At 47.1% G+C, this 25,561-nt stretch overlaps 2 protein-coding genes across 7 annotated transcripts; one reads left to right on the forward strand and one right to left on the reverse strand.

The window, feature by feature from the left end:
• glis2b (GLIS family zinc finger 2b) lies at positions 1-16,963 on the reverse strand. Of its 2 annotated transcripts, none has more exons than XM_088436276.1 (7): positions 16,341-16,963; positions 2,787-2,972; positions 2,574-2,707; positions 1,257-1,412; positions 1,056-1,189; positions 868-986; positions 1-793 (listed from the first exon to the last, which is right to left on the reverse strand). In XM_088436276.1, the coding sequence occupies exons 2-7, from the start codon at positions 2,962-2,964 to the stop codon at positions 51-53; spliced, it is 1,464 nt and encodes a 487-aa protein (XP_088292402.1). In that variant the 5' UTR covers positions 2,965-2,972; positions 16,341-16,963; the 3' UTR covers positions 1-50. The 2 variants fall into 2 exon arrangements, with proteins under 2 accessions (XP_088292402.1, XP_088292403.1); XM_088436277.1 differs by lacking the exon at positions 16,341-16,963 and adding an exon at positions 5,322-5,984.
• Positions 10,124-25,108, forward strand: tfap4 (transcription factor AP-4 (activating enhancer binding protein 4)). Of its 5 annotated transcripts, XM_088436278.1 has the most exons (8): positions 10,124-10,388; positions 16,135-16,224; positions 20,945-21,110; positions 21,181-21,279; positions 21,774-21,944; positions 22,063-22,185; positions 22,580-22,750; positions 23,327-25,108. In XM_088436278.1, exons 1-8 carry the CDS (start codon positions 10,363-10,365, stop codon positions 23,453-23,455), a joined length of 975 nt encoding a protein of 324 aa, XP_088292404.1. In that variant the 5' UTR covers positions 10,124-10,362; the 3' UTR covers positions 23,456-25,108. The 5 variants fall into 5 exon arrangements, with proteins under 5 accessions (XP_088292404.1, XP_088292405.1, XP_088292406.1 ...); XM_088436279.1 differs by lacking the exons at positions 10,124-10,388; positions 16,135-16,224 and adding an exon at positions 18,565-18,902; XM_088436280.1 differs by lacking the exons at positions 10,124-10,388; positions 16,135-16,224 and adding an exon at positions 18,933-19,389.
• The last annotated feature ends 453 nt before the right edge of the window (positions 25,109-25,561 follow it).

Here is a 25,561-nt window from a genome sequence, read left to right on the forward strand (position 1 = left end):
ACCCTCCCATCCCGACCCCCTGAGCTCTTCTGGAATGCCTTTTTTGTGTATCAGTTGACCACAGCTGGCTTGAGCACCACAGTGCCCGGGGGGATGACCACCCAGGACAAGGGATCATGAGACCCTCCTGCGGAAAGGTTAAGCACCCCCGCGGTCACCTCACTCTCGGCCTCCTCCCCGCGGTCCTTCTGGGCCTGCGGGCCCGGGGCCCTACGTTCGGCGCCCGCCCCCAACACGGGCACCGCGGGCACGCCGAGGGTCGAGGAGGCGAACGCCGCGGAGAGCAGTGGCGACTTTGCCAGACCTAGCGGGGAGCCGTTGAACGATAGGACGGAGGCGCCTCCCAAGCTGCCCGGGGGGGAACCGGGGCAACCCAATGTGCTGAGGTCCAGGGGCCGAGGACTGAGGGGGGACAAGGGAAGCGATCCGCCCAGACCCTGAAGAGCGCGGGCGCCCAGGAAAGCGGCCCCCGCCCCTGGAATGATGATGTGAGCCCCACTCACATAGGACATCTCCGAATCCTTGGCCCCTCCGCTAGCAAAACCCCCACTCTGACTTCCCTTCAGCATGGACCCCACTCCGCCCGGCGAGCCTTGCTCCTGAGCCACAAAGTGGCCATGGGCCTTGATGTGCTTGCGTAGGGAACTGGGGTCTGTGTAGCGCTTCAGGCAGCCCACCATCTTGCAGTAGTAGGGCTTGTCCACATAGTGTGTGCGCGTATGTTTGAAGCGATCGCTGGAGTTCGAGTAGCGCTTGTTGCAGCCCTCGTACGGACAGATGTAGGGCTTTTCGCCTGAAGGAGAGCCGAAAGTCAGCTTTGAGCACCAACTTACTCCCATCTCGACTCGCCGCGCTTCCACGACTGACCTGTGTGCGAGCGGTTGTGTATCTTGAGGTTCTCGAGCCGCGAGAAGCTCTTGTTGCATGTGGGACAGCGGTGAGGCTTCTCGTTGGTGTGCGTGCGGATGTGGATGAGCATCTTGTACCTGCCGGGGTGCCAAACAACCTCGGTCAATCTCAGCTCCTTTCTCATGACACCCACATCGGGCACTCACCTGGCGTTGAACCCCCTCCCTTTGCGAGCGCAGCCCTCCCAATGACAGCAGTACCCCGTCTCCTTCTCTGGCTTAACATGAAAATCGTTGACATGGTCCACCAAGTCTTGAAGCGAGTCAAAGAGCAGGTGGCACTGTAGAAAAGAAGACCTTTTAATTTCACTTATGAGGCTGTCTTACATCTCCGCTCGGGAGTCTCACCTTCTTCCAGCGGCAAGCCAACTGCTCATCCGACGAGAGCTCGGGCGAGGCCCTTTTATCGCTCGTCTGGCCGAGAAACATGGACGACGGAAGGTGAAGTCCTGCGCCGGATCCCATTGGCACAAAAAACTGAAAGGCCTGCGACAGTTTGGAATTCTAGGCAGGGAAAACGCAATCGGGATCAAGATCAATCATCTACGCCGGTTGCGTTTTGTTCCAGGTAGTCTGGTAGACTCTCGTTTGACCGGCTTCCGAAAAGGTACTTAGATGGTGGTTGATTTTTCCTTCTTTCCCCAAACATCTATTTCCTTTCTTGATGCAGTCCCCCGCTGCGCACCACAAAACCGCCCTTGGTTTCTAGACTCGGCGTGCGAGCTAGGAAATTCTCCCAACGTCAGCTAGGACTCGCACGCTCAAACCTAACAAGATGTTGCAACTGAACAACTAGAGGATGTGTCTTAGGACAATACGATCATCCTAAAAAAGATCTTGGCGCTCATTGTCTTCTTGACTTGTTCTGCCAATCTTGCAGACGTGGCAAATTTCAGCAAACCGATTGACCCCACTCGTCTCCGCTTCGCCATGCGAAACGGGGCTTTTATGTTACGTACGAAAGTGTGTAAAACGGAGAGACAGCATCCCACTTGCCTCCGCGTGGGGTCAACTTAAGTGCAGAGTGTTTGACAGCGACGGGAGCTATCTCGGTGGGACGCGGGGGCGGCTGAATGCTTTCAGGCCAGCTTGTCTCAATTCGATCGGGAGGCAAATGAATCAGTCGGCATGCGGCTGTTCCTCGTCCGTAATCGGATTATACATGTATATACGCATGTATGCTTCATACCGGTGAATTCATCTTGAATGGAGGATCTTTTTCGGGACACAGGAAGTATTTAGCAGACACCGAGACACTCCTCTTACCCCTAATTACTGTGAAACCACCACCGTAGGGTTCGGTTCAGTAAACTTATCAGACTTGCATTTCCACCAGATGGTTTGTAGGCAGGATGTAAATATGTGACATCATAACAGTGCAGCTCAGCAGCATAACACGGACGTAGCAATTCTGTACACCAATCAAAGATTTACAAGATGCAAACAAACCGTATCATACTACAAAGGTGGAAGCATATGATGGAAAAACGATGAGGATTAGCAAAAGACTGAATATATATATATACTGTGTGTGTGTGGTAATCGTGGTTATCTAAGATCGACCCACGCCTAGTCCAACGTGAAAAACGGATCCTCGCATTTTAATGCAAGTTCATCGCGTTGATCATTTTTAAGAACTTGCAAGTTAGATTAACAGGTCCTCACCGACGCGGGAGCGTAGCTTCCATTGGTCATCTCGGGTGAGGTGGGCGTGTGACGAAGGGAGGAGGGAGACATGCTCAGATCCACCGCGGGGGGCGTGGGGGAATCTGTTCGCTCGTGGGAGACTTGTTGCATACCTAAAAAAGCCGTAGGAAAAGCCACAAATGAGATGAAATCTGATACGAGGATCGTTCTGCCGCTTGCAATAACAAGCACCTGCGTCCGGGGACGCCGGGGAGGCGGGATCAATGACGGCGGTACCGTCGTCAGTCATGCGGAGGTGGCGAGCTCTTTTGGGTATCGTTGGGGAGAGTGGGGGTGAGCGCGACCCCCTGTCCCGCCCGTTGGCCCGCCGAGGGAGCTTCAGGTCCAGGGGTTCGTCCAGGGAAAGCATGACCACACCTGAACAAACATTGCAGACACACGGGGGGCAAGTTAGACCAAAGGGTCCAGTAAAGGACAGTTAGGTGTTTTCGAAAAGCACCCCGTGTGCAGTAAATCGGCACATTCCGGAGTCAAACTGTGACTCCTAATGAAATACACCTGTGATATTCGCCAGGTTACGCGTATCTGAAATTCCACAGCCCCGCCGGGGAAGTAGTTCTCTCCGACAATGGTGAACGGCCCACAACCGTAAACCGAAACACCGAGTAAGCTAAAGAAAAATAATCACCGCCGTCCAAGAAAACTCCCCGCTACCCCTCCCGTTTTCCCCATCTTGACCTTTACTCGCGCACTCTTCCTGAGGAATGTCTACAATCCAATCCAGATGGTCACCCTCACCGCCAAGCTCGACCATCCAACCCCTCGGCCCCCCGCACCTTGTCCCATCAGCCCCGTCCACCTCAAAACCTCGCAGCGTGCACCTTCAAACCTTTTAGACCCCGCCGGTGAGCTCCCCCCCTCCTGGTTTTGAAATCCAGCTGCATTAACTCCACCCACTTCTTCCCCTAAACACGCTGACCTCGAGACCCAGCCTGAGGGTTGTGACCAGGGCACTTCATGGAGATGTCACTCCCACTTTCCCTACCGGTAACATTAGGAATGCAAATTTCTGCTAACGGGGCTCATTTTAGCCAAAGCTCCAGAAACAATTCATTCAGCCACCATCAAATACACGTTTTGTAGTGTCATGGCATTATACAGCTTAAGCACACTTTGGCAAATGACTTTGAATAGTTTTAGTTTTTTGTTTCACCCGATTCTTCTTTGGTGTTAGATGATAGTCAGCGTAATGTTTTTGAATAGTATTTTTTTGATACAGTTGAATCCCACTTTGGCAAATGACTTTAAATTGTTTTTGTTTCACCTGATTCTTCTTCTTTGGTATTTGATGATAGTTAGCATGATACTTTTGAATTTTTCTTTTGTATTTTCCTCCTGCACACAGTTATTTGTCCAGCGTTCAGTCGGTTGTAGTGAAGGACAGGCAATCATTGATTAATCATTAATTTGAACAAATTCCCCTGCGTCGCCCCCATCCTCTTTCTTACACACACACATGCAGCACCGCGCTCATGAATGGGGGGCTTTGAGAGCCATTGGCTGGGGGCCACATGAGAAAGGCCATGTGTCTGGGAGGTACGGAGCACAGGGTCGCCAGGTTCGCCGGACCAATGAGGGACGGATGGTCATTGCGCCCACAAAAACTGCGGGACACGGTTGACATAAAAAAGAACGACGATTCCTGTTTAAACAACCCAGAAAAACGCTTCATTTTTTACAGTGTGGAAATCCAATACACGAGTGATAGCAAGCATCTTTTACCAAGTTTAAAAAATGGGAAATTTTGAAGGAGCGCTTCTGTAGCCGTTGACCTTAGCGACACAGCGAATGTCTAAAGGATGAGCTCAACCTTGACCGCGCCGTAACCGCCGCCGCACGTCAAGCCCGGCGGCTTCACATCGCGGCCAGAGAAGCATAAAATCGCCTGTCATCCACTAAATGAGTAAGCCCCTTACCCTGAGGCGGAGACCAGGGATCAGCTTAACCTTTTTCTATACAAATCCCACTCTCATCCTATGTGGGCGGACAAAAAGAAACGTGGCCTCCCTTCTTGTAATCCACGCTGTCTCAAATACATCTACGTCTTCATCTATAATTGGATGGTAACTTGACCTTACGCGAACCGATCAGCAGTTCTCCTCATTTGATGGCGACACCTTCAACAGATAGCATTGACCCGACCCGAGTTTTCTGAGAGACGAGCCATCATTGGCAGATTGTAGTCCTCCCGTGTCCTACATGTATGTTTCAAGATCTGTGGTGACGTACATCTATGTTGCATATGCTAGTTTTTTTTTTTTTTTTTTCCCAGGCTTATGCTACAGCCCCTGATGGGACATAGACAAAGTCCTGTTTTTTTTCTTCCTCCCCCAACCCTCATTTTTTCTTTTCCCATCTAAGATATCCGAGTCTTTCCGTCCTGAATCCCTCTGTCGGTCTTTGTTTTTGTATGTTTCTTGGAAGGTTCAAGGCTGAAAGTTTGTTTCCTTGTACTTGTGCTGGTGTAATGACAGTAAAACGTTAAAAAAAACTCACTGGGGACGGTCTTGGCTTTGAAAGATCACAAGTCAACACCTGATGCTGGTGAGTTAAGCTTTTATGAAGCAAATCAAAATTTTAACCACTTTTGACTGCGACGAAGCAACCTCGGAGGCATTGCCGTTTTTAATGTTAGTCCTGCGGTGACTTAGTCACCGCCACCGCCGGACATTCTACAGATTTTGAACTGGTTGGGAAGTGACTCACAGTATTTGGATGTCTCTCAGTGCCGGCCAGGGGGGGTTTATGAGAAATGAAGACTAAGCAGGAAAGAGGAAGACGCGCCGCTCGCTTGTGTGTGCACGTCTAGTTGGCGGGTGGCTGTGAAGTTTGGGGAAGGGGTGTCGGCCGTCACCCCCCGCCCCCAAGCGGACTTCCGTGCTCGACCGTGGGGTCGACGGTTTCTCTGAAAGGCGGCATTGTCCCCTCAGCGGGGCCCTGGCGCTGTGGGGCAGAGTAAACACAGCATGAAGCAGCCAGAGAGAGGACAGGGGCCGATGGCCAGTGGGGAGGCAGAAGGGGCAATAGGGGCAAAGTGAGGATGCAGCAGTGCCGGAAGGAGGTGGCCTTTGTGTGTGCCCGCTTGATCCTTCGTCACCCTGCATTAAGGGAGGACCCAAGTGTCTTTTAGGACTTGCTAAAGCCTTTCCTTCAACCTTCTATCGATTACAAAAAATGTCCAAGTTGAGAAGTTCCAACAAACGCTGCATCTTTTTTGATCAGAACTTTCCTGGAGTTACGCCGGTCCCCTCAAGCTAAGCTCACTAATCCATACGTTAAATGTAACGATTCATTCTGAAGCCAAGGAAATCCTGGAAGGACTGGTAGAGCACGAAGACGGTGTGCGTTTAAGATCGGTGGGCTCGTGGACCTTCGTGCTTCTGCTTGGTTAAGCTCACATGGATCACTCCTTGACCTCGATCCCAAAGACTGATCTCTAGCTTGACGAGATCTGCGGCAAGAGGATCATGTTTCTGATCTGATGATGTACAAAGCGACCACAGGTATCAACACTAAGCCTCAGGTGTGAGACTTGTTCTTGTGTGGCTCCCACAGAGTCGGGCTGTAACCTAATCTTCCCACCCCCAGCTGTGACCCTGGGAGATGTCCTCAAGCATGGCAAGCCAACTCTTGGCAAGACTTTCATTCTCACGCTCACGTGCAGTCTTGGGTCACAGAGACTTCCGTAGTGGTTGACACAGTTAGGAGGTCCTCGACTTTAATGTCCCGCCATACTCCCAATCCACTCAGGTCTCTTGACAAGGTGCTGACGGATGCCAATTCGCCATGGCAACCGGGGTCGAACTCGTCTTTGTCTCTGCATTTAGTGACTTTTCCAACCTGTCTTGAGACTATTCTTCAATAAAAGCCGCTTTTTCTGTTATTGGAAACTTCTGAAGGCTCTATTCGAGAACCCAGAAGAAGAACAAAAGATGACCCGCTCGTGTAATGTAAACAACGGGTGTATTTTCAAAAAAAAAAAAAAAAAATCTTTCGCAGCGGCACATTCGATCGAGAGCCACGGTCTGCGAAGAGCGGCGTACGCAGCTGAGGGCTTTTCAGACAGGAAACCTCAGTTTCCACTCCTCCCCCGGGGCCTCCGTCTCCCTTTTTACCTTTTTAGCCTCGTCATTGTGTCCTTTATTTCCTCTTTCATCACCGTGCTTCTCTCATGCTAATCCGCAAATAGACCGACAACTATTCGTATGTTTGGACGTCAACTAAAAAGTATCCCGTCAGGCTATACGGGGACAATCAAGTTGTTTTCAGAAGGTTGCAACACGCGCTTGCTTCCTGTGGTCCCACAAGAAACGCGTGGAAAATAAAAGCAGCTCTTAAGAAATGAAAGCAAAAAGAAGGGAAGTGGAAACACAAAACAGAGCGTGGCCGAGTAACAGGAAGCTACCGATGGCCTCCCGCCAGGGCGTTGGGAGGAGGAGGAATTCCAGGGAGGGAGGGATAGTGGGCGGGTGGGAGGGAGGGAGGGACGGACGGTGGGCGCCGGGGGTCAAGATGGAGGAGGATGGGTCGTGCTTGCGGTTTGCTGTCAGGGGCCAAGCGCTAAATGAGCTTTGGTGGAATGCTGGCATTCATATTGAGCCTCCAAATGTCATCTAAGAGCCCTTTCCAATATTTTGCTTTTCATTTATCAGCTCCACGAGTAGCTAATAAGATAAGAAGTATAATTCACTCATAATATGTAAGTGCGTAATAGGCACGGGCTGATAACCATGAGCAATATAAAGCAGCTCTATTTTTGTTTTCCATTGAACGCTTTATTTTTAAACAGAATTTGGAATATTTCGTGCATTACTTTTTAAGACAAATACCTCGTCCTCATCCTCCGGGATACCAAGATGATTAGACAAAAAAAAAAAATTGAAAAAAGATTAAAAGGCGATTACCGATTCGTCGTCGATCCATTTGTTCCCCGTTTTATTCATTTACATTCTTTTTTTTGTTTCTAATTCGTTTTTACCTGAATTTCCCACATATTTTGCGGATCCAAATTAGGATTGTTCATCTTTGTCGCAGGTATAGCGCTAACATTATCAACCATTATCATTTGGACACAGATGTGGCGGCCAGAGCGGCATTTGCGCTCAATCCGTAGCGTGAGATTACCGCCCGCCCGATCCGTAAACAGCCATCTGACTGAGATTTCACATCTTGTGGCCTGGTAAACCCGGGCCGGATTATTGCACGTCACAGTGACCCCACTTGACTTATGGTTGGAGATGGCGGGAGGGCAAACTGTCCGGCGGTTTTGAAGAAGAAATACGGAAAATATCGGCTTTCGAAAGGTTGTTTGCACGGTTGTTGAAACAGACTTGATTTAGTGACCTATATGGATGGATCTGGGGGCAGTTTTTTAGCCGAGGGATGTCGCACTCGTGCTAGTGTGATAAGTGTTCGTGCCGTGTCGAAATCCGAATTTGTCATCATCCGGGTGAAATTTCAGCTCCCTTTCACTGCTTTGACTGCCTTTGATGGAAAGATTGGACAAAATACCGCACAAGGGTTAAAAAGGTTGGGGACCCCTGGTTTAGAGCACAGGTCCTAAATTCCAGTCCTCGTGGGCCGGTATCCTGCATCTTTTCCAGGTGTTTCTTCGAATCATTAGCTAATCGGCAAGCCAAGCGGGAGTTTGAAAATGATCCTAATCGTTTGAATTAGGTGTGTTTGAGAGAGAAACATCAAAAACATGGAGGACACCGGCCATCGAGGACTGGAGTTTGACACCTACGATTTAGAGCTATAGTTGAACTTAAAATTGTCCAATTCTTCTGATTTCCGCCTCTCCAGCAGTAACAATTCCATCATTTCTGTAAGGACCAAACCGCTACCAATCTCTTGTGCGCCATTGCTCAGTTGTTGTTTTTTCCCGCTAAACTCAAAACACCAATCCATGCAGTGCCATAGCATCGTTTCATAAATGTACGAGTTTTAAAATAATTCAAGGAAGCCCGAGTAGGCCCGGTTAGCTCTAAATACAGTGAATGCCTTTGCTTGTAAAAAGCCCCAAAATGTGAGAACAGGCACCGCGGGAGCAGCTTAGGAGGCTCACTTCCGAAACGCAGACCTCATCCAGCAAACCCCAAGAAACCAGATGCAGATGGCCAGCGAGGATAAAAATCTACAATAGAAATACACAAAATCAACAACGACAACACGTGCAAACAAAACACGTTTAGCTATAAATATGCGGTAAAAAGTTTGCCGTTAACTTTTACGGGCCTTCCTGCCATCGCGGCAGTTCCCGACTGTTTTAACGCGCTTTTGGCCCGGCTTCCATGGCCGGCCGGCCGCCGCCCCCTCCTCCCGTTCGCTTGCCGAGCGAGCGCGCCGCGGCGACGCCTCCGCTTGGCTCGCCGCGACGCTTCCGGACGCTAAGATTGCGCGCGGGAGTCTGAGGATTGCGTCACTGCCCGCGGAGAGGCCACAGGAATGGAGAAGGGGGGGGGGCTTGAGAGGTGCAATAAAGGCCACTCCTTATAAGGAGTTCAAAGGCGGAGTTTGCACTTTTCAAGCTGCTACCGAGAATTGGTAGAATTTGCGCTGAAGTCGTCGTACTCGTAACCACACTTCCCTGATATGACACGCATCCGTGTCAACATCTGGTATTCTCCATGTTACCGTCTTACGCGTAAACACTTTGGCGACAATGTAAAACTATCCAAACTTTTTTCACTCCGTTAACCTTTCCGAGTTCTCTAACAGGCGCACTCTGAATTGGATCGGCTGAAAGAATAACTTTGACATGATCCTCTCAGTTTTATTGATACGCCTGCGTGTGAACGAGGATGAACTCGGACGGCGGTTCGGTCTGCTCGCTTCTTTTATTGAAAATAATGCTGTAACAACCTCAGCTAGCAGCTAACAGCTCATGTTAACGGCGAAAGCTAAATAAGGTTCGTCTGAGGCACTTCACACAATGGCCACTCTGAAGGGCGCTGAGTCATCTCACAGTGGCTGGGGGGGGGGGCATTTCACAACATCGGCGGGAACGGGGAGGCCTCGCTGTCAGTTCCGATTAAGAGATCCAGTCCATGTTTTGTTTTGTTTTTTTCCCCAACCTCTGAGCGTCAAATCACGGCGCTATCGTAGCCATGTTTTGAAATTCCGGCAAGGTCGAAGCGAACGTCTCCGGTCACGGTCGCGGACGTTGATCCAAGTAACCGAACTCAAACTAGATCCGGTGCGAATTGTTCAGACGACAATAACGTATGCTGATTTTTTTTTTTTTTTTTGATTTTTCAAGCGTCTTGGAGTCAAAACCCCACCGAGTTCCATCGACGCGGCCGGGATCGGGAATCCATCCAGAAATCTGTGGTTTTCTTTCCCCTCTCAAACTGAAGACAGATTAATAGCGTGGACTGCAGTATGGAAAGCGAGGGATAATAAGCAGCGATATTGCGGTGGCGTTTCACCGTCTGCGGCGCTATTACACGTCTCTCACGTCCCTCCCTTCGCGCTATTCTCCAAAGGCGGTCTGGCGTGGGGAATCGTTTCCGAGCGCGGGGGTAGCGGCGTCGGGAGGGGCGCTGGCAGTCATTTCCTGCCCGGCCCCTTTCTGCCCTCCCCGTCTTCCAAAGGCGGAGGTAATACGATCCCGGCCGCAGATTTATGCAACACGGCCTCCGGGTGGCCGCGGCTAGGCGGGGGCAGTCTTTATTGCCACTCGCTGTCGTAATTTCCTCCTGCGGGGGCGCCGCGCCCTGGCTGGGTGACACCTGTGTACCAGGACATGAAGGGCGGGGGTGGAATTAGCAGGTAGAGGTAGGCCGCTTGACGACAACAGCGGTTCTCATACTTTTTTCCAGGATCATTTTTTTCCCGACGTGCGTCGCCTAACTGATGAAAGAAAAACTTGATTCAGCAACTCTAAAAGATATCCGGTAGCACAATTTGTTTTATTTCTGGCATACAAAGTTTTGCAATGGAGTCACTGTAATGCAATTTAGCAAAAACCAGCCATGTTTTTCAGATAGGAAACGCACTCGGGTGTGTTACTGTTGTGTCGGTGCTGTATTCCAACAAATCGAGTGTGAGGATTTTATGTTGAAAGTATGTGGGTGATGCTCTTATTTCTAAACATGTTCAGTCATGATGTTGCTGTAACCAGGCAGCATTAAAAAAAGTAAACGCATCACAATAAAAAAAAATGTTTAGAGTACATTTACCATATTTTTGCGTAAATATCTGACGTTACAACCAGTGCCTTATAGTCCAGTGCAACCTATACAAGAGTAAAACAATTTTCCTCATAATCCGGTGCGCCTTATCGTCTGAAAAATAAGGTCAATGCGATATACAAGAGCTGTCAAAATTAATCGACCAATCTATTAAGAATTGAGTAATCATTGGGCCATTTTTAAAATGAAAATGATCCAAATACTTTCTCTTAATTAATCCCTCATTTTTGTTCATCATCATATAGGCTAATCACGCCGGCTACGGCGCTAAATCATATATTTGTCGACTTTGATCTTAAGGGCGAGAAAATGCTGCGTTTTTCCTCCGCCTGCGCATTCCCCGCCCTCGGCTTGTTTGAGGGGTCTGCTCCAGCGCTCGCGAGGCCCGCATTTCCAAAATAAACAAGCGGGCTCCTGCGACCCCGCCCTACCTCTTGGCGGTGGTTTTCACGCTCTTTCTGCTCCGTGGCTATCGTGAGAGAATACCGACAAAACGCAGAGCGTGCACGGGGCGGGGCGGCGGAAAGTCCTGCGTTACTTTCCGGACCTGAACGCAACGTACGGATGACGACGACGGAGGGAGGAAGGGGCCTGTACCCTGACGGCGTCCACAGCTGGTTTGCGTTATTTACTCCCCCGCCTTCGATCGTACCCTCCGCGTTTTGGAGGTCGGGATCGATCGCGTTGTTTTTGTTTGTTTTATTTGAACAGAAGAGGGAGAATTTGCATAGACCCCAAAACAAACACAAGCAGCTCTCATGTTCGGCTTTTGGGCCGGGCATATACGGTCCTCTGGAAGATATCCGCCCCCTCACCCTCTCCCGCCAAACACTCCTTGCTTCCCCCCCAACCGTCCCTCCCTTGTACTTTCCATGAGCCCCCCCCCCCAGCCTCATAGACGACACTTTCATTATATAAGACTTGATCGTATGCGGAGAGGGAGTGGGCTTTGGCTTTCGGCGTTCTGGAGACGTGTCGGCTAATTTAACGCATGTGTAGCCCGGCTGTTTTCGTCTCACGCTGGAAAGTTGCGGTTCAGGTTTTTGTTTGAAGCTCACGACCATACTGTTGTACAATATTGTACAACGCTAATGTGGAATTCATAAAAATACACTTTGAGGGTGCACCAAGTTACCAGGATGAAAGCGTCCGGAGACTCGCGCTAGCAACCTAATAAGTGCCTACCGTCTTTTATGGAATTTTCTGTAGGCCGGTAACTTGCCACCAATGTGCTGAGAACTAGAAAAATAAACCTTCCAAATTCACATTTAACTTCAATGTCTTGCTACACTTTTATTTTGAAGTCGAACTCCGCATCTCATCAACAGCTAACTTGACTCAACGTCCAAAAAACTCCATTGTCTAGAAATCACATTCAGTCGCTTATCATGCTGAGAAGGAATGCTTCAAAATGGACATGTATTATAAAGCGTCTGTTATCAGCAAGTACCGGCGCCTCTGATGTTAGCGGCGAGCAGCCGTAAGCTTATATTTGGAATTGTAATTTTAGGTAGCATACCAAATACCAAAATATTCAATAGCTGCGACTATTGTCTAACTATCATTTTAAACTTTGAATCAACTGGTGACTGGAGACAGAAACTTGTGGCGGCGTTAAATAAATGTTAGCTAACATGAAAATGTTTCTACATCAGGAATGTTTGGAGTGTGGATGGTTAGCTCATTCGGCGCGGCGGACGAGAATTCTCAAACAGTCGAAAAATCATTCGAACGCAGCTGTTACCTACTTGCAAGTGTAACTGAAGAATGGAAGTCAATCTTTCAGAGCCGTGTTTACGTCGACAGAAAGGTGAGTGAAAAACGCTGAATATGCTGGCATGAGAAGAGTTCATTGAAAATCCTGCCACATATCAAAGTAGCACCGTTTAGTGACTTTGTTTGGGAATGTAGCTAGCTTTTTTTTTTTTGTCGTTTGCTATTGAACTGTAGCGGGCTCCTGCGGCACGTCCTCACTCGCCGATCGGCATAATCCCGCCTCCCCTGCTGCCGGTTTGCCTTTCAGATCCGCCGTACGGAACCCCGCCGCGGTGTTAATTCTGCACGCCGACGTACTCGTTGTATTCGGGCATTTTCATTTTTCGTGTCGTTTTCTCGCCGACGTACTCGATGAAAAGCGTAAGAATGAAGCGAGAAGGCCTCCGTCGGTTACATCACATGCGGTTTGGGGCTTTTATTAGGCCCGAGAGAACGCGCCGCGGGTTGCCGCTAAGGCATAGCTCGCGGTCACACTCTGACGCAGGAGTATGCCATTAGAGTCCACCTTTTCCGCCGTAAAGCCGTTGGGGCGTCCAAGGGGTATGATGTCACAGTTGTGGCACGGTGGGATTTCAATACGAAAAGTTGAGGAGGGGGGCTAATGCTTGTGGGAGGTGGGAGCCATGTGTCTTGGATTTAAGTTGGCGCTAAAATGTGAAGAGCTATTTTTTATCCCCAATTTTCCACACCTGTTGATGTTAAAAGAATTTTTTTTTCCGCATCGTACGAATCGAAGAGTTTGCTATGATCGGAAATTTCAAACACTTTGAAATGTGAATCTCCACTCCTTCTGGTGAGTGCGACTTGGCCACCAGAGGGCGGTGTAATTGAGACGTTTTTAATAAATGAAGACAAAGTTACTCGGGGTATTTTTCCATTGTCTACAGGCATTGCTGGGGCATTCTTTCAAATATCCGTTGATTACGGCAGTTGTTTTCAGCCCTTTTTTAAGTGATGTACCCCTTTTCAATTTGTTTTTCAGCCATGTACCCTTCAACCACCACAAAGCATGATAAAAAAAAAAGACTCATTGCTTTGGCAAAAAAGTGTCACCCTTTCGCATTATAGGAGAGATCTATTCTTTTATTTAAATATTGGCTTGAATTCTTTGGGTTGAACTATTCTGATGTGAGGAAGATTGGATTTGTAAGATAACTAAATAGCCTACTGAATATAACATTATTTTAATGAACTTACAGCATTTTTTCTGAAACATTTCCATAATTTATTTCATGTATGCGATTGATTTTAGATATACTGTATTTTGAATTTGTACGCACTTGACATACCCCAATTTTGAGAAAAATTGGCGTCAAGTGTTGCAACAACCACACATTGATGCTAGTTTCATTAGCCTTAGCAACCAGTGCATTTTGAATCGTTAGCATTAAGCTAGCTGTGTTTCCTCTGTAATGTGGTGTGAATAAATACACTGTTTCTTTTTTATTTAATATTTCAATCATTTTCTAAAAGCAAGCCTTAAAGTGTCTTGACGTCCACCCATTTTGAGAAACGCTGGCGTGAAGTGTTGATGCTAGTTTGATTCGCTTTAGCGTCCATTGCGTTTTGTATTGTTAGCGTTAAGCACGCCGTTTCATACGTAATGTGATTTAATGAAACACAATATATTTCTCTTCTTTTAATATTTAAATTTCAACTTTAAAAAAAAGACACTTGAAGCGAGCATTTGGCTGAGTTTTGGAAGAATTGCCAAAAAAGCCAAATGCGTATCTCAAGGGTGCCGAGCCGGGTCCCTGCGGCCGGCTGTTTTGGTTCGGACGCGGAGTCTGGGACTTGTGCGTGCAATGATAGAGGGCTCCGCATCTGGGCCGAGTCTTTTCCCCTCAAACGGATATGATGGCTGACCCGCGGCTGAACTGCACATCAGCTGATTGGGTAAACACTGCGGCGCTCAGGCTTACCGGCACCTGTGCTTGCAGTTCCCAGTTCTCATTATTCAAAGTCAACAGGATGAAAAGTGTTTTTTTTTTGTTTTTTTTTTTTGTTTTTATAACCAAGCGCTGTTTGTTTGTTTTCTGAAAAAAAAGCAACACTTTTTACTTCAGAAAAGAATGATTTAATTACCCTATTTGGTCAGGTGTTTTTTTTTTTGTGTCGTGTATTATCGTGAGACTGTAAATGTGGCCTTTTTTTCCCCCTTGAATAAAACGGACCGGGTGAAAAACAGTTAACCCATTTGGATATTGTTATTTGACGAAACACAGCTTTCAAAGTTAATATTGTGTTTGTGGCATATGAATCACACATCAAAATCTACCTAATTGAATTCATCTCGGGGGGGCAATTTTGCAACGCGGAATGACATCGCGGTGCCTCTGGTCAAAAGCGATGGTTCCTCCGCTTTTCTGCAGGTAAAGGTGACGTTTGCAGGCATATATTGCCTCCGGGCCCAGCGGGGATTCACCAGAACCTCCAGACGACTCACTCCCCCCCCCGAGTGCGCCTCCACCTCCCTTTGCCACGCGGGGCTCGTTAGGTCCGCCTTGGCTCTTTCCGCTGGCATCCTCAGCGTGGCACAATGGGCCCGCGGGAGGCCACCAACAAAGGGGAGGAGCCTCACGCGGGCACAATGAGCCTCGGGGGCAGGGGATCGCTTAATCGGAAGAAAAGCTCGTTTTACCGACGTCGGCCCCGCTCGCCCGCTTCCGTTGAAATAATCCCACCCCGCTCGATCGCCTGCGACCGAGCGCGCCTTTTGTCTAAAGTCAGCCGGGATAGGCTCCAGCTCATCCGAGACCTTAACGAGGACAAGCGCTATAGAAAACGGACGGGTGGAATTAAGGCCTCGCCATTAATAAACATCTAAATCTGGTATTCATATATTGTAATGGGCTCTATTCGTCCGCTCCGGTTGATTGAGCTCAGGACAAAACCCTGAACTTTTACTTCTGCGTTAGGAGCGTCAAACTCATGTTAACCGCACGACGACGAAAGTCTTCTTCTTTCGGCGTTCTGGGGTCGCCGCAGCGGATCAAATGCCTCCATCCAAGCCAGGGGTGTCAAACTCGCTTAAGCTTGCCGGCCCGCATGGAGGAAAATCTTTTCTCAAGTGGGCCGGAGCAATAAAATCAGGCTATATTTTTTTATGCCTTTAAAACAACAACTTCAAATGTCAAAATCACTAATAATCATAAGACGTTAACATTACCATTTATGATAAAATGTTTCAAGTTTTTCACTGAAAAAAATTCAGCTCATTTTTTTACTTTACAAAATCATTTCGCCGGCCAAATACAACCTGTTTTGAGGCCAGAGCCGGCCCGCGGGCCCTATGTTTGACGCGACTGATCTGAGCTTTTTCCGGATGTACTTGAAGTATTCTTTTCAGTTTCAGACTAACCTGTTTGAATCCTGTCAAAAGTAAATTCGTTGAAAGTTAATTGTATTGCTTTTTTTGTTTGTAAACGTTCAAAATGATACAAGTTTAGGTATTTTCATATTTTTATAGGACCACGAGTTAGCTTGTATTGATTTAAACAGGAATGCATTCAGGTTTTTTTTCTCTCTCTTTTTGGTGGCTGGAGAAGTACCGGTGAAGTGCACCGGCGAGGGGCGAGTGTGCCCGGGAGAGTCCGAGCGGGCTCGCAGGCGCGCCGCCGGAGAGTCTCGGAAAATAGGTCAGTGCCCCTGTTTGAACCCCTGCGCGCATTCTTGCGCCTTTGCGACGTGGACACACATGACAAGACAGCGATGACAACACACGAGATGCGCCTCGCACACTCGGGCTTCTTACCTCAGAAGCGTGTCCAAACTTGGCCCAGAAAAGTCCTGCGTGGTCCTCAGAGCCGAACCGGGCGACTCCTCGTCAATGCGTCGCCGTTTATTCCCCCTCTCTTTCGTTTAAAAAAAAAAATGCAGCTAAGTGCTGTTGTGATTATTTTTAGGTGTCTGGAGAGACGGTCCCTTTTCGCAACATTCTCGCGTTTTTTGTTTGTTTGTTTGTTTTTGACTCCCAGGCGAGAATCGGGAGTTGACAGCCCTTCGTTTAGTTGTCCATGCTCGCGGACGATCGACTGTCAACGGGCGAAATATTCGGGGAAGCAAAAGCGAGCCCCAAAGGTGGTCTCCTGGCGGTCGTCGAAGCGCATCGCTCGATGGCAACGCCGGTCAAATCGAGAAGAGGTAGACGGCTTCTGGATGGATGGATGGCTGCTGGTGGAAAATGGTGGCAGGGCGGCTTGTGTTTCTTCTTCTTCGCCCTTTTTTTTTTTTTTTTAATTTCCTCCTCGGTGTCCGAGTGCGGAGGCTCGTCTCCCCCGCCGCCGTCTGCCCGCCAGCGGCCCAGCTAGCCCCGTCAGGAGGAGCAGCCCAGGCGAGTCCAAAGCTGCTGCCAGCTCACGCTCGTGCTGATGGCTCCGCCCACTTGCCCTCCCCCTCCTCCTCCTCCTCCTCCTCCTCCTCCTCCTCCTCCTCACACCCCTCCCTTCTCCCGCGACGTGTTGGTGCGAGCTGTCTTGTAACGTAACGCACTAATTTTACTTAAGTATCTCGATTTATAGGGAAGACTCCCGTTTTTTAACTTTTGAAAACGCCTGCCGCTTTTTAAAAGAAAAATCTACTGCTTTTGAAATTAAAATAATGAATAAATACTCGAAACTAGTCATTTTAGGTCACCTCAACTTGTGTTGTATTAAACCGCTTTAACGACCGAATTCAATCACTTCCGTTTCGATCAAATTCAGCGTACTTCCGGTTTGCATTAAACACAGACGATGCACAATACGATTTCACAATAAGTGTAAGTAATGACTGCATATGATTTTCGCTGTACGCACTGTATTCTAAAAATGAATGGTGGTTTACGCTTAAAAGTAGAGCGTGATGTGTTGCCTTTATGGGCTTTATCGTTGCAAATAATGCTCAGGAAAAAGTTATACATTGTTCATATATATATATATATATATATATATATATATATATATATATATATATATATATATATATATATATATATATATATAATGTTTCCACAAAATCAGGTATTGATATATTAGAATCTACACTTAATATTCTTTAAAATTAAAACACATGAATGTAGCTCAAAAATGGACAGTTAACAACAATTTGAAGCAAGTTGAAGTCCTTAGTTATAAGAGAAAAAAAAGCATTAAAAGCTTAAAAAGTTTGGACACTCCTGATTTAAACGCATCAATAACAAGACTGCACACATGTTCTTATACGAGGCAAAGTCAATGTCAACTTGTATTCACTCGTCTGTAGACTTAATTTATTATTGAAGAACGTTTCAAAACATTGTTTTTAGTTCAAGTTGAGGTAATAAAAAAAACCATAAAATTTTGCTTTCAGCCCCATTTCTAAAATTGAAAAAATTCTTTAAATACGTTAACATTTTCTTGAAGTATTTACTCATTCTGTTGATTTTGATCTCGTGTTACGCAGGCTCCCTCTGGTGGTACGTGACAGAATCACTGCCTGTGTAAGAGTTCAGTTGTATTTAACTTTTTAGTATAGTTACTTGCATGTTTAAGAACTATTGATTTTCAGCTGTTTATTTAGGTATATATTTTTTAACTTTTTATGTGAAATATTGATTTATTCTTTGACTTGTTCCTGCTTGATTCTGAGCGTGAAAGGCGTCGCTTTGGATGTGTGAATGATTTTTCGTGAGATCATGATGACCAACCCTCTCTGGGACTTTATCGCCCCGGCCACCCCACTGAAAATTTCCCAGCTTCGCCCCTGCGCAGCAATAAACTTTCAAAGCTCTCCGCTGCAAAATGACCTTCCTTTGAGATAGCCAAGTGTAGTTGTCAGTAGCCGAAATAGTCCTTTGTTTACATGCAGTCCCTCATCTGTGCGGAAGGAGGCTTGCTTTCTCTCTTTCGGTAGTGCGGCGTGACTCCGACCAGCTGTTTCCCGCCTTGAAAGCGATCAGCTGCACACACACTCGCAGGGAGAAAGGGGAGGGGCTGAGCAAGAGCGAGGTAGAGAGAGACACACACACACACACACACACACAACCAGGGAACCCCATCAGCTGGAAGTCGAGTAACATTACAACTACATTTCCCATCGCACGGATTCATCTTTTGACCGTCTTCGGATCCGATTCAAGAAGGCGCAACTTCATCTCTTTTTTTCTCCAATTTTTCATCAGCGGATATTGCATTTTGTTTGGGATATTTTGTTATTTGAGGACGGGAAAAGGGGAAGGTGGGGGGCTTCAAAACTGGAGTGTCGCGAGGATGGAGTATTTCATGGTGCCCGCTCAGAAGGTGCCCTCTTTGCAACACTTCAGGAAAACGGAGAAAGAAGTCATCGGGGGTTTGTGTAGGTGTGTAGCCAGCATGTGTTATTGTCTTATTTATTATCAGGAACACGCGCGGATGAGGCAACGCGCTTCTGTTATTGTGCGCGCACGACCCATCTGGCAGGACTATTTGTCGTGGAAATGACCCCCTACGAAGCGTATGCGTCGCCACGCGGATGACTATCGGCGTTTCGGGGCGACATTCGCCCCGTTCCGCTGAGAAATGTGTCAATTTAGTGGCGAACAAACACTAACCACGTGGTTGCCCAGCAGCACACCACGCTGCCGCTCGCTCGCTCCGTTTATCCTCGAATTACCCCCTCGCCGACGTCGTGAAAGGTGACCGGGTTCGGTGAGGGCTTGCCCGCTCCTGGGTGTTTTTTTTTTTCCCCAATCAGGGGGTGCTGGCTTGGTTAAGTTGTAGTGGGGAAGCGCGGCCATGCTTCTTCTCGAGCAGGCGGTGGATGGATACCAGTGCCGTAGCCAACAAGGGCTTCTCAAGTCTTTTCGTGTATGTGACGTCGACTTTTTTTACGTTTAAAATTGTAATATTTCGGCGGTGGGTGATTTTTGTCGAGAAGCAACGGCGTGACTTGGCCTCCTCTGCGTCGTGTTCACAGTCTGCCATGCTGCCTGCCGCATTGTTGTAATGGCGGGGGACGCGGAAAAAGTCTGCCCGGAGCACGCTGGAAAGGGGGCGGGGGAGCTCGAAACACGACACTGACGAACGTTGTATTTTTTTTATCCGGCTTTTCGAAAGCAACTGTCAGTAGGAATTGGCGCAACATAGCGTCAAAATAGAGGAAATAATGGTGTTTATTAATAAGGGGGTGTGTATATGTATACGTCCGCAAGGCTCCACGACGAGGGAGGCGGAGGGATTTTGGTGTAGCCGACTGTTTTCGCGCAGGGCATCTTGGGAAACGTAGTCCTTGGTTTGAAATACCATAAATTCAACGTACGCAGATCTTTATATCTTTTTTTTTTTTAAATATATATTGTATTTAAACATATGCCACCCTTTTCATAGTTGTATACAATAACGACCGGTTGTTTACTGAATCTCCACATTGTTTCGTTTTTTTTTTTTTTGCAGAAGAGACCACGTGACGGGCCCAGCTGCCCCGTACTTTCAAAACACTGTACGCTGGTCACTTTATTAGGTACACTTGCGCAATCTAAAACGTTATATGCCTTATGGGGAAATAGTGTTTGACGTTTACAATATGCATTTAAAGGAAAATTTATGTGGGCGGTACTTTCCTTTACAGAGAATAGCTTAAACACACATGGAAATAAACAGATCTTAGTGTGATGTTTACTTGGAAACCAGGCTACCATCATTTTGTTACATATTTTTCACATTTTATTTTCGGATCTGTAAATGTGCCTGGTTGGTTAGTGTTTCTAATAAAAATCATTTTTCAATTATGAATTGGCCTTAATAATTGTAGCTGAACATACAGCAAATATTGAACATTTCTCTTTATATTGCCTACAATTACAGTATAATAGTACAGAGTGACGATATCCCGAGAACCTGTTGTCAATTAAAAAAAGAACTCGCGTTTAATGTTCATTTGAATACTGGAAGCCTTGACCTGCTTGGTTGTCACCATTCAAACTCGCGTGGTGCGTGCGAACAGTTGTCCCCGGTGTTTGCGTTGGGTTGGCTGAGAAACTGCAGATAAGCGCTTGGCCGGAGACAAACGCCGAAATTGGGGATTTTTCCCCCCGAATAGAATGGCAGAATAACGGCATGTTGGCTCATTTGTTTGGTAAAGTCTTGTTGATGCCTCAAATGTTGCGGCATGGCTCGGTGGTAGCTGAGAGGCTGCGGGTTCGATCCCCGACCAAAAAGACTACGTCCGAGGGTCCTTGAGCAAGACACCGAGCCCCCAGTTGCTCCTGATGCTGCGTCATCAGTCGGTAAAATGACTAGTTAATATTAAACGCTTTGAGTACCCAAGGTAGAAAAAAGCTATGTAAGCGAAAGCTCGTTTGCCATCATTTTGTACGTAGTTTCATTCTAATATTTTTAACTTGTGATCCCAATCCGTCCTTAGCCTGGCCAACATTCCTTTGACCCCGGAAACGGCACGCGACCAGGAGAGGCGAATCCGCCGCGAGATTGCCAACAGCAACGAGCGGCGGCGCATGCAGAGCATCAACGCCGGCTTCCAGTCGCTGAAGACGCTCATCCCGCACAGCGACGGCGAGAAACTCAGCAAGGTGAGCGGACGGCTCGGAAGTAACGCCGCCGTCCGTTTGCGGGTCTTCAATTGCGCCGTGCTCTTCCCAGGCCGCCATCTTGCAGCAGACGGCGGAGTATATTTTTACGTTGGAGCAGGAGAAGACGCGACTACTGCAGCAGAACAGCCAACTCAAGCGAATCATACAGGTAAAGCGTCCCAAAACTTTTGGGGTCCGGTAACGTGCTAGGCTCCCGGCTGGATTTGTGTTTTAAAGTCTTTATGTTGCAATTCAAGTCAGTTTTGATTCTCCTGTTTCCGTTCCGACGAGTGAAAAACAAATGAAGACATTCTTGCTTTTCTTTATTTTTTTTTCATTGAATATTTTGTTTTCTATCAACTTGAATTGCTCAACGTTGATCTTTTTTCATCGCGTTGCTCACCTTTTACAACACTAAAAGTCCAGTTGTAGTCGCTGCAAAAAAAAATGCACGAAAAGAAAAATGTTATTCTCTAAAAGGTCTTAAAAAATCCAGTATAAAAAGACGTTGAATGTACAATAATACAGTAATTGAATACAGTTTTAAACTGCACTGCCCTCTAGTGGCTGGGATGCAACCGCTGTCCCCCTCGACAATTCGTAACTGTCTCGGTTCGAAAACCACTGCGCTAAAATCCCCGCCCAACGCGTCTCTCTCGGCAGGAGTTGAGCGGCTCCTCCCCGAAGAGAAGGCGCGTGGAGGAGAAGGATGAAGGCATCGGCTCGCCCGACATCCTGGAGGAGGAGAAGACGGAGGACCTGCGGCGGGAGATGATTGAGCTGAGGCAGCAGCTGGAGAAGGAACGCTCCGTCAGGATGATGCTGGAAGACCAGGTAACTCCCACACACCTTCCATTTTTTTTCCCCACGCGCTCACCCGCTCGCACACACATGCACGAGGCTGATTATAACGGCGTGTGTGTGTGTGTGTGTGTGTGTGTGTGTGTACCAGATGCGCTCACTGGATGCGGAGTTGTACCCGGAGAAACTGAAGGCTTTGAGCCAGCAGAACCTTAGGTGTGTGCAGCAACACAAGCAGCTGGAGAGGGAGCGTACACCTGCCCATAGCCCACAGGTAAACACACACACTCACACACACCCTCCAGCTCCATGGCAACAGTATTCCCAACAACAGGGTTCTACCTTTATTTTCTCGGGCGGGGCAACGCTCGTTATATCCTCCTGAGGGCCAGCCTATTTTTTGCCCAACGTAGCGGTGTAAATCTTTAGACCCGTCGGAGCTACCCCCCCGAGTCCTCGCGTGCTCAGGAGAGGACATCCCGGCCTCTCCGATGATGTATCACGTTTGCTTGGGACGCGATGACGTTTTTCAGGTTTAATGAGGTCGCGATTAACTTCAAATGACTCAACACGAACACTAAAATGTATTGCTTACATGCTGCCGCAGGAACTAGGACGATGTCAACAATCAAAATGTCATATGTTTAACGGGGCGTCCTCTCTGGCAGGCGTCCACCCCGGCCACGCCTCCCGCGCCCACGCACCACGCCACCGTCATCGTCCCGGCGCCCCTCCCCCCGCCGCCGCAGTCACATCATGTCACCGTAGTAACCATGGGCCCGGCGTCCGTCATCAATACCGTCTCCACTTCCCGACAGAACCTGGACACCATCGTCCAGGTAAGCCTGCTAATATGCTCGGGAACTTTCACAAACCTTCAAATTTAGTCATTCGCAGATGTTGATAAAAGGTCGGAACCTTTTTTGTCAAATGTAGGCAGTAAAACTGAAAAGCGATAATTGTGATTCGGTAGTCGATGCCATTAGTGCGCGCCACCCGGTGTGTGCGCCTTGGCCACTAGGGGTCAGTAAAATACAGCCAAATAGGCTACAGCAGTAATGGCTCAGTTTGCAGAGGGTGAAGAACATGAGCATGTGACTTTTTGTGTTGTCTGTCCATTGTGTTGCTTCACCATTTGTGTTCAAACATTTGATTTTTCAGCGATGCACCCCCTGTAAAATAGCCCCACCGAAATGTGTAATTATGTAATGTTCTTGTTTTTGGCTAAAACCTAGATGAGGAACGACAATGAACAAGCACTTTTTAACTAGCTTTTACTCGCAAGTCAATTTGAGAAAAAAAAAAAGGCTAAGCGACCGCTTGTCAAGTAAGCAGTCAAGGTGATACGCGCGGCAATTAGACACTAGGGTGCGCCGTTGCGGCCCTCGTCCCAAACGCTCCCTTTTTCCCCACAGGCCATCCAACACATCGAGGGCACCCAAGGGAAGGGCGGCGGGTGCGAGGAGGAGCAGCGGCGGGCGGTCATCGTCAGCTCGGCGCGCATCCCCTCCGACGCCGATCGGCCGGACTGCTCGCCGCCATGAGTCCATATCGCGCACGATCGTATACGCGCACACGCACCCTTCCATCCAAAACGCGAGAAGCGGACTTTGAACAAGGCTGGCGGACACATGGGAGCACTCTTTTTCAACACACTTACCTACAGTACCGTATAGTTAACCGCGTGTTAGGCAGCTTAGCCACGCTTAGTATATTCAGCCACATCCCGCGATCGTAGCCGGTTAACTTAGAGCAGCTATATGACTTTACCGACTGATCTTATGAATACGCTCCGCCTGGATGTTACCCGGTTAAGCTACATGTCTTTTTTTTTTTGTTATTCTTCCCACCCGCCGCTGAAACTCAATCGGCCCAATTTTTTCGGGAGGCTTCTCAAAGTGATTGTGTGCACTTAGCGGTTTGTCTTTTTGTCTTTATGTCTGCATGTTGCCGTTCTTACCGGGCTGGCTTCCCGGTATTTTCGCCTTGCCGTGACTTTTTTTTTTTTTTTTCCCCCATCGCGATACTGTTTTTTTTTTTTTACAGCCTGGCATAAAAATATCCTTTGAAGGCTTATCTAGGAAAATCATTCCGTTTCTTGGTTGTGCGTCTGACACAACTGAATTACAATCATTTAAATGCTCAAGCATGTTTGTCTAGCGCGGAGGTTACCAACACTGAAAAAGTGAGCTGCGATTTTTATGTCATGTTAAAGTTTAAATTGCTTATGCAAATTTAGAAATGTTAAACTCATTCAACGCCAACGTCCATTACACTATTTGCGGGGAAAAAAATTGAAAATTACTACCTGTGATTGAATGTCTCAATCTTTAAAAGGAAAATAAAAACACGTATAAATACGTCTTTGGCATTGGGTGAGAGTCCGTGTTGCCGTTCTGCAGTTTTCTTGCTCTGTAATTTCCAAAAATAGGACTAGATCCGGTAAATTCAAACACCGAATCGCTCATTTCTTAGTTTGTTTTAGATAGCCGTACTTAAGATGATGGCAAGTGAAAGACAAATTACTCATTGAAAGAATAGAAAATTGCCATTATGTTTGAATATATTATAGGTCTATCTTTAAGTCATTCCAGACATTCAAACCCAGGTAGTTATTTTTAAAAATTATATCTTTTTAATGTCTAAAAATGACTGCTACTAAAAGAGTTTTAGGATGTATTTTCATTCCTGCTTTTCATTCCCAAAGCAATCCAAGTTTGGCTTTCGAATGATTCCATCCGTTTTTTAGTGGTATTTTCATCGATTTGGAAAAGTAGCTCTCTTGTTTCCAAATAAAAGCTTGGTGACCTCTTTAGCGCATTGGTGTCTAGCCGCCATGGAATTCGAAAGATTTCAACATCAATATCAACAAAAAGTTGATCATCTTTTTTTTTTTTTTTTCCTCCAGGATTTATCACTCTTTAAACATCGGTTGTCAATCATATGCTCTTGTTTTGATTTATTAGCACTTATGCGAACAATATTGGAGACAAATCCTTATACGGCCCGTCAACTTTTACAAGCAAGTCTTACGCTTTTTTTGTTTGTTTGTTTGTTTTTGTTTTTCTGTCCGTTCGGCCTCGTTCGTCGTCATCGAAAAGATATTGTGTTTTTGTAAGAGAAACGTTTGGGCGGAGAATCGAGGCTCGTGCCTTTGTAAAGACAGACAAATAAAGTTTGTACTTTGTTTTTTTAAACGTGCGCTTTGCTGCGTTTTTGATGTCCCTCAAGTGCTTAACGTTTTCAGCATTTATTGTCGTAAAGTTAAGCATTTTTTTTTTTTTTAGGAAGAGCTCATACCCCCCCCAAAAAAAAGACTGATTAATTCATCAGTTGAAAAAATGTGTTTTATTTCTTGTATTTTATTGTTTTCTTGCCAAATTATTTTTATACTGTAAAATTAAGAAAACTTGTCATAACGTTCTATATTAACGATTTTTTTTCCTGCAAATTATGACATTTTGTAATACAACAGTAATGACTGTGACGTAATATTACAACTTTTGGGGGGACACTAAAACTCATATAACCTATTTGTAATGTCTAGACTTAGTTTTTTTCTCATCTACCGCTTTCACAGTAGCTGCATTCTTGTAGCAACGTTAGCGTGCAGCTAATTTCCTTTCTCCACCTTAAAAAACACTTCAAAG

The sequence above is a fragment of the Hippichthys cyanospilos genome, chromosome 16 (assembly GCF_059441005.1).
Source record: "Hippichthys cyanospilos isolate Australia breed blue-spotted pipefish chromosome 16, RoL_Hcya_1.0, whole genome shotgun sequence".
In the NCBI taxonomy this organism is placed as follows: Eukaryota; Metazoa; Chordata; class Actinopteri; order Syngnathiformes; family Syngnathidae; genus Hippichthys; species Hippichthys cyanospilos.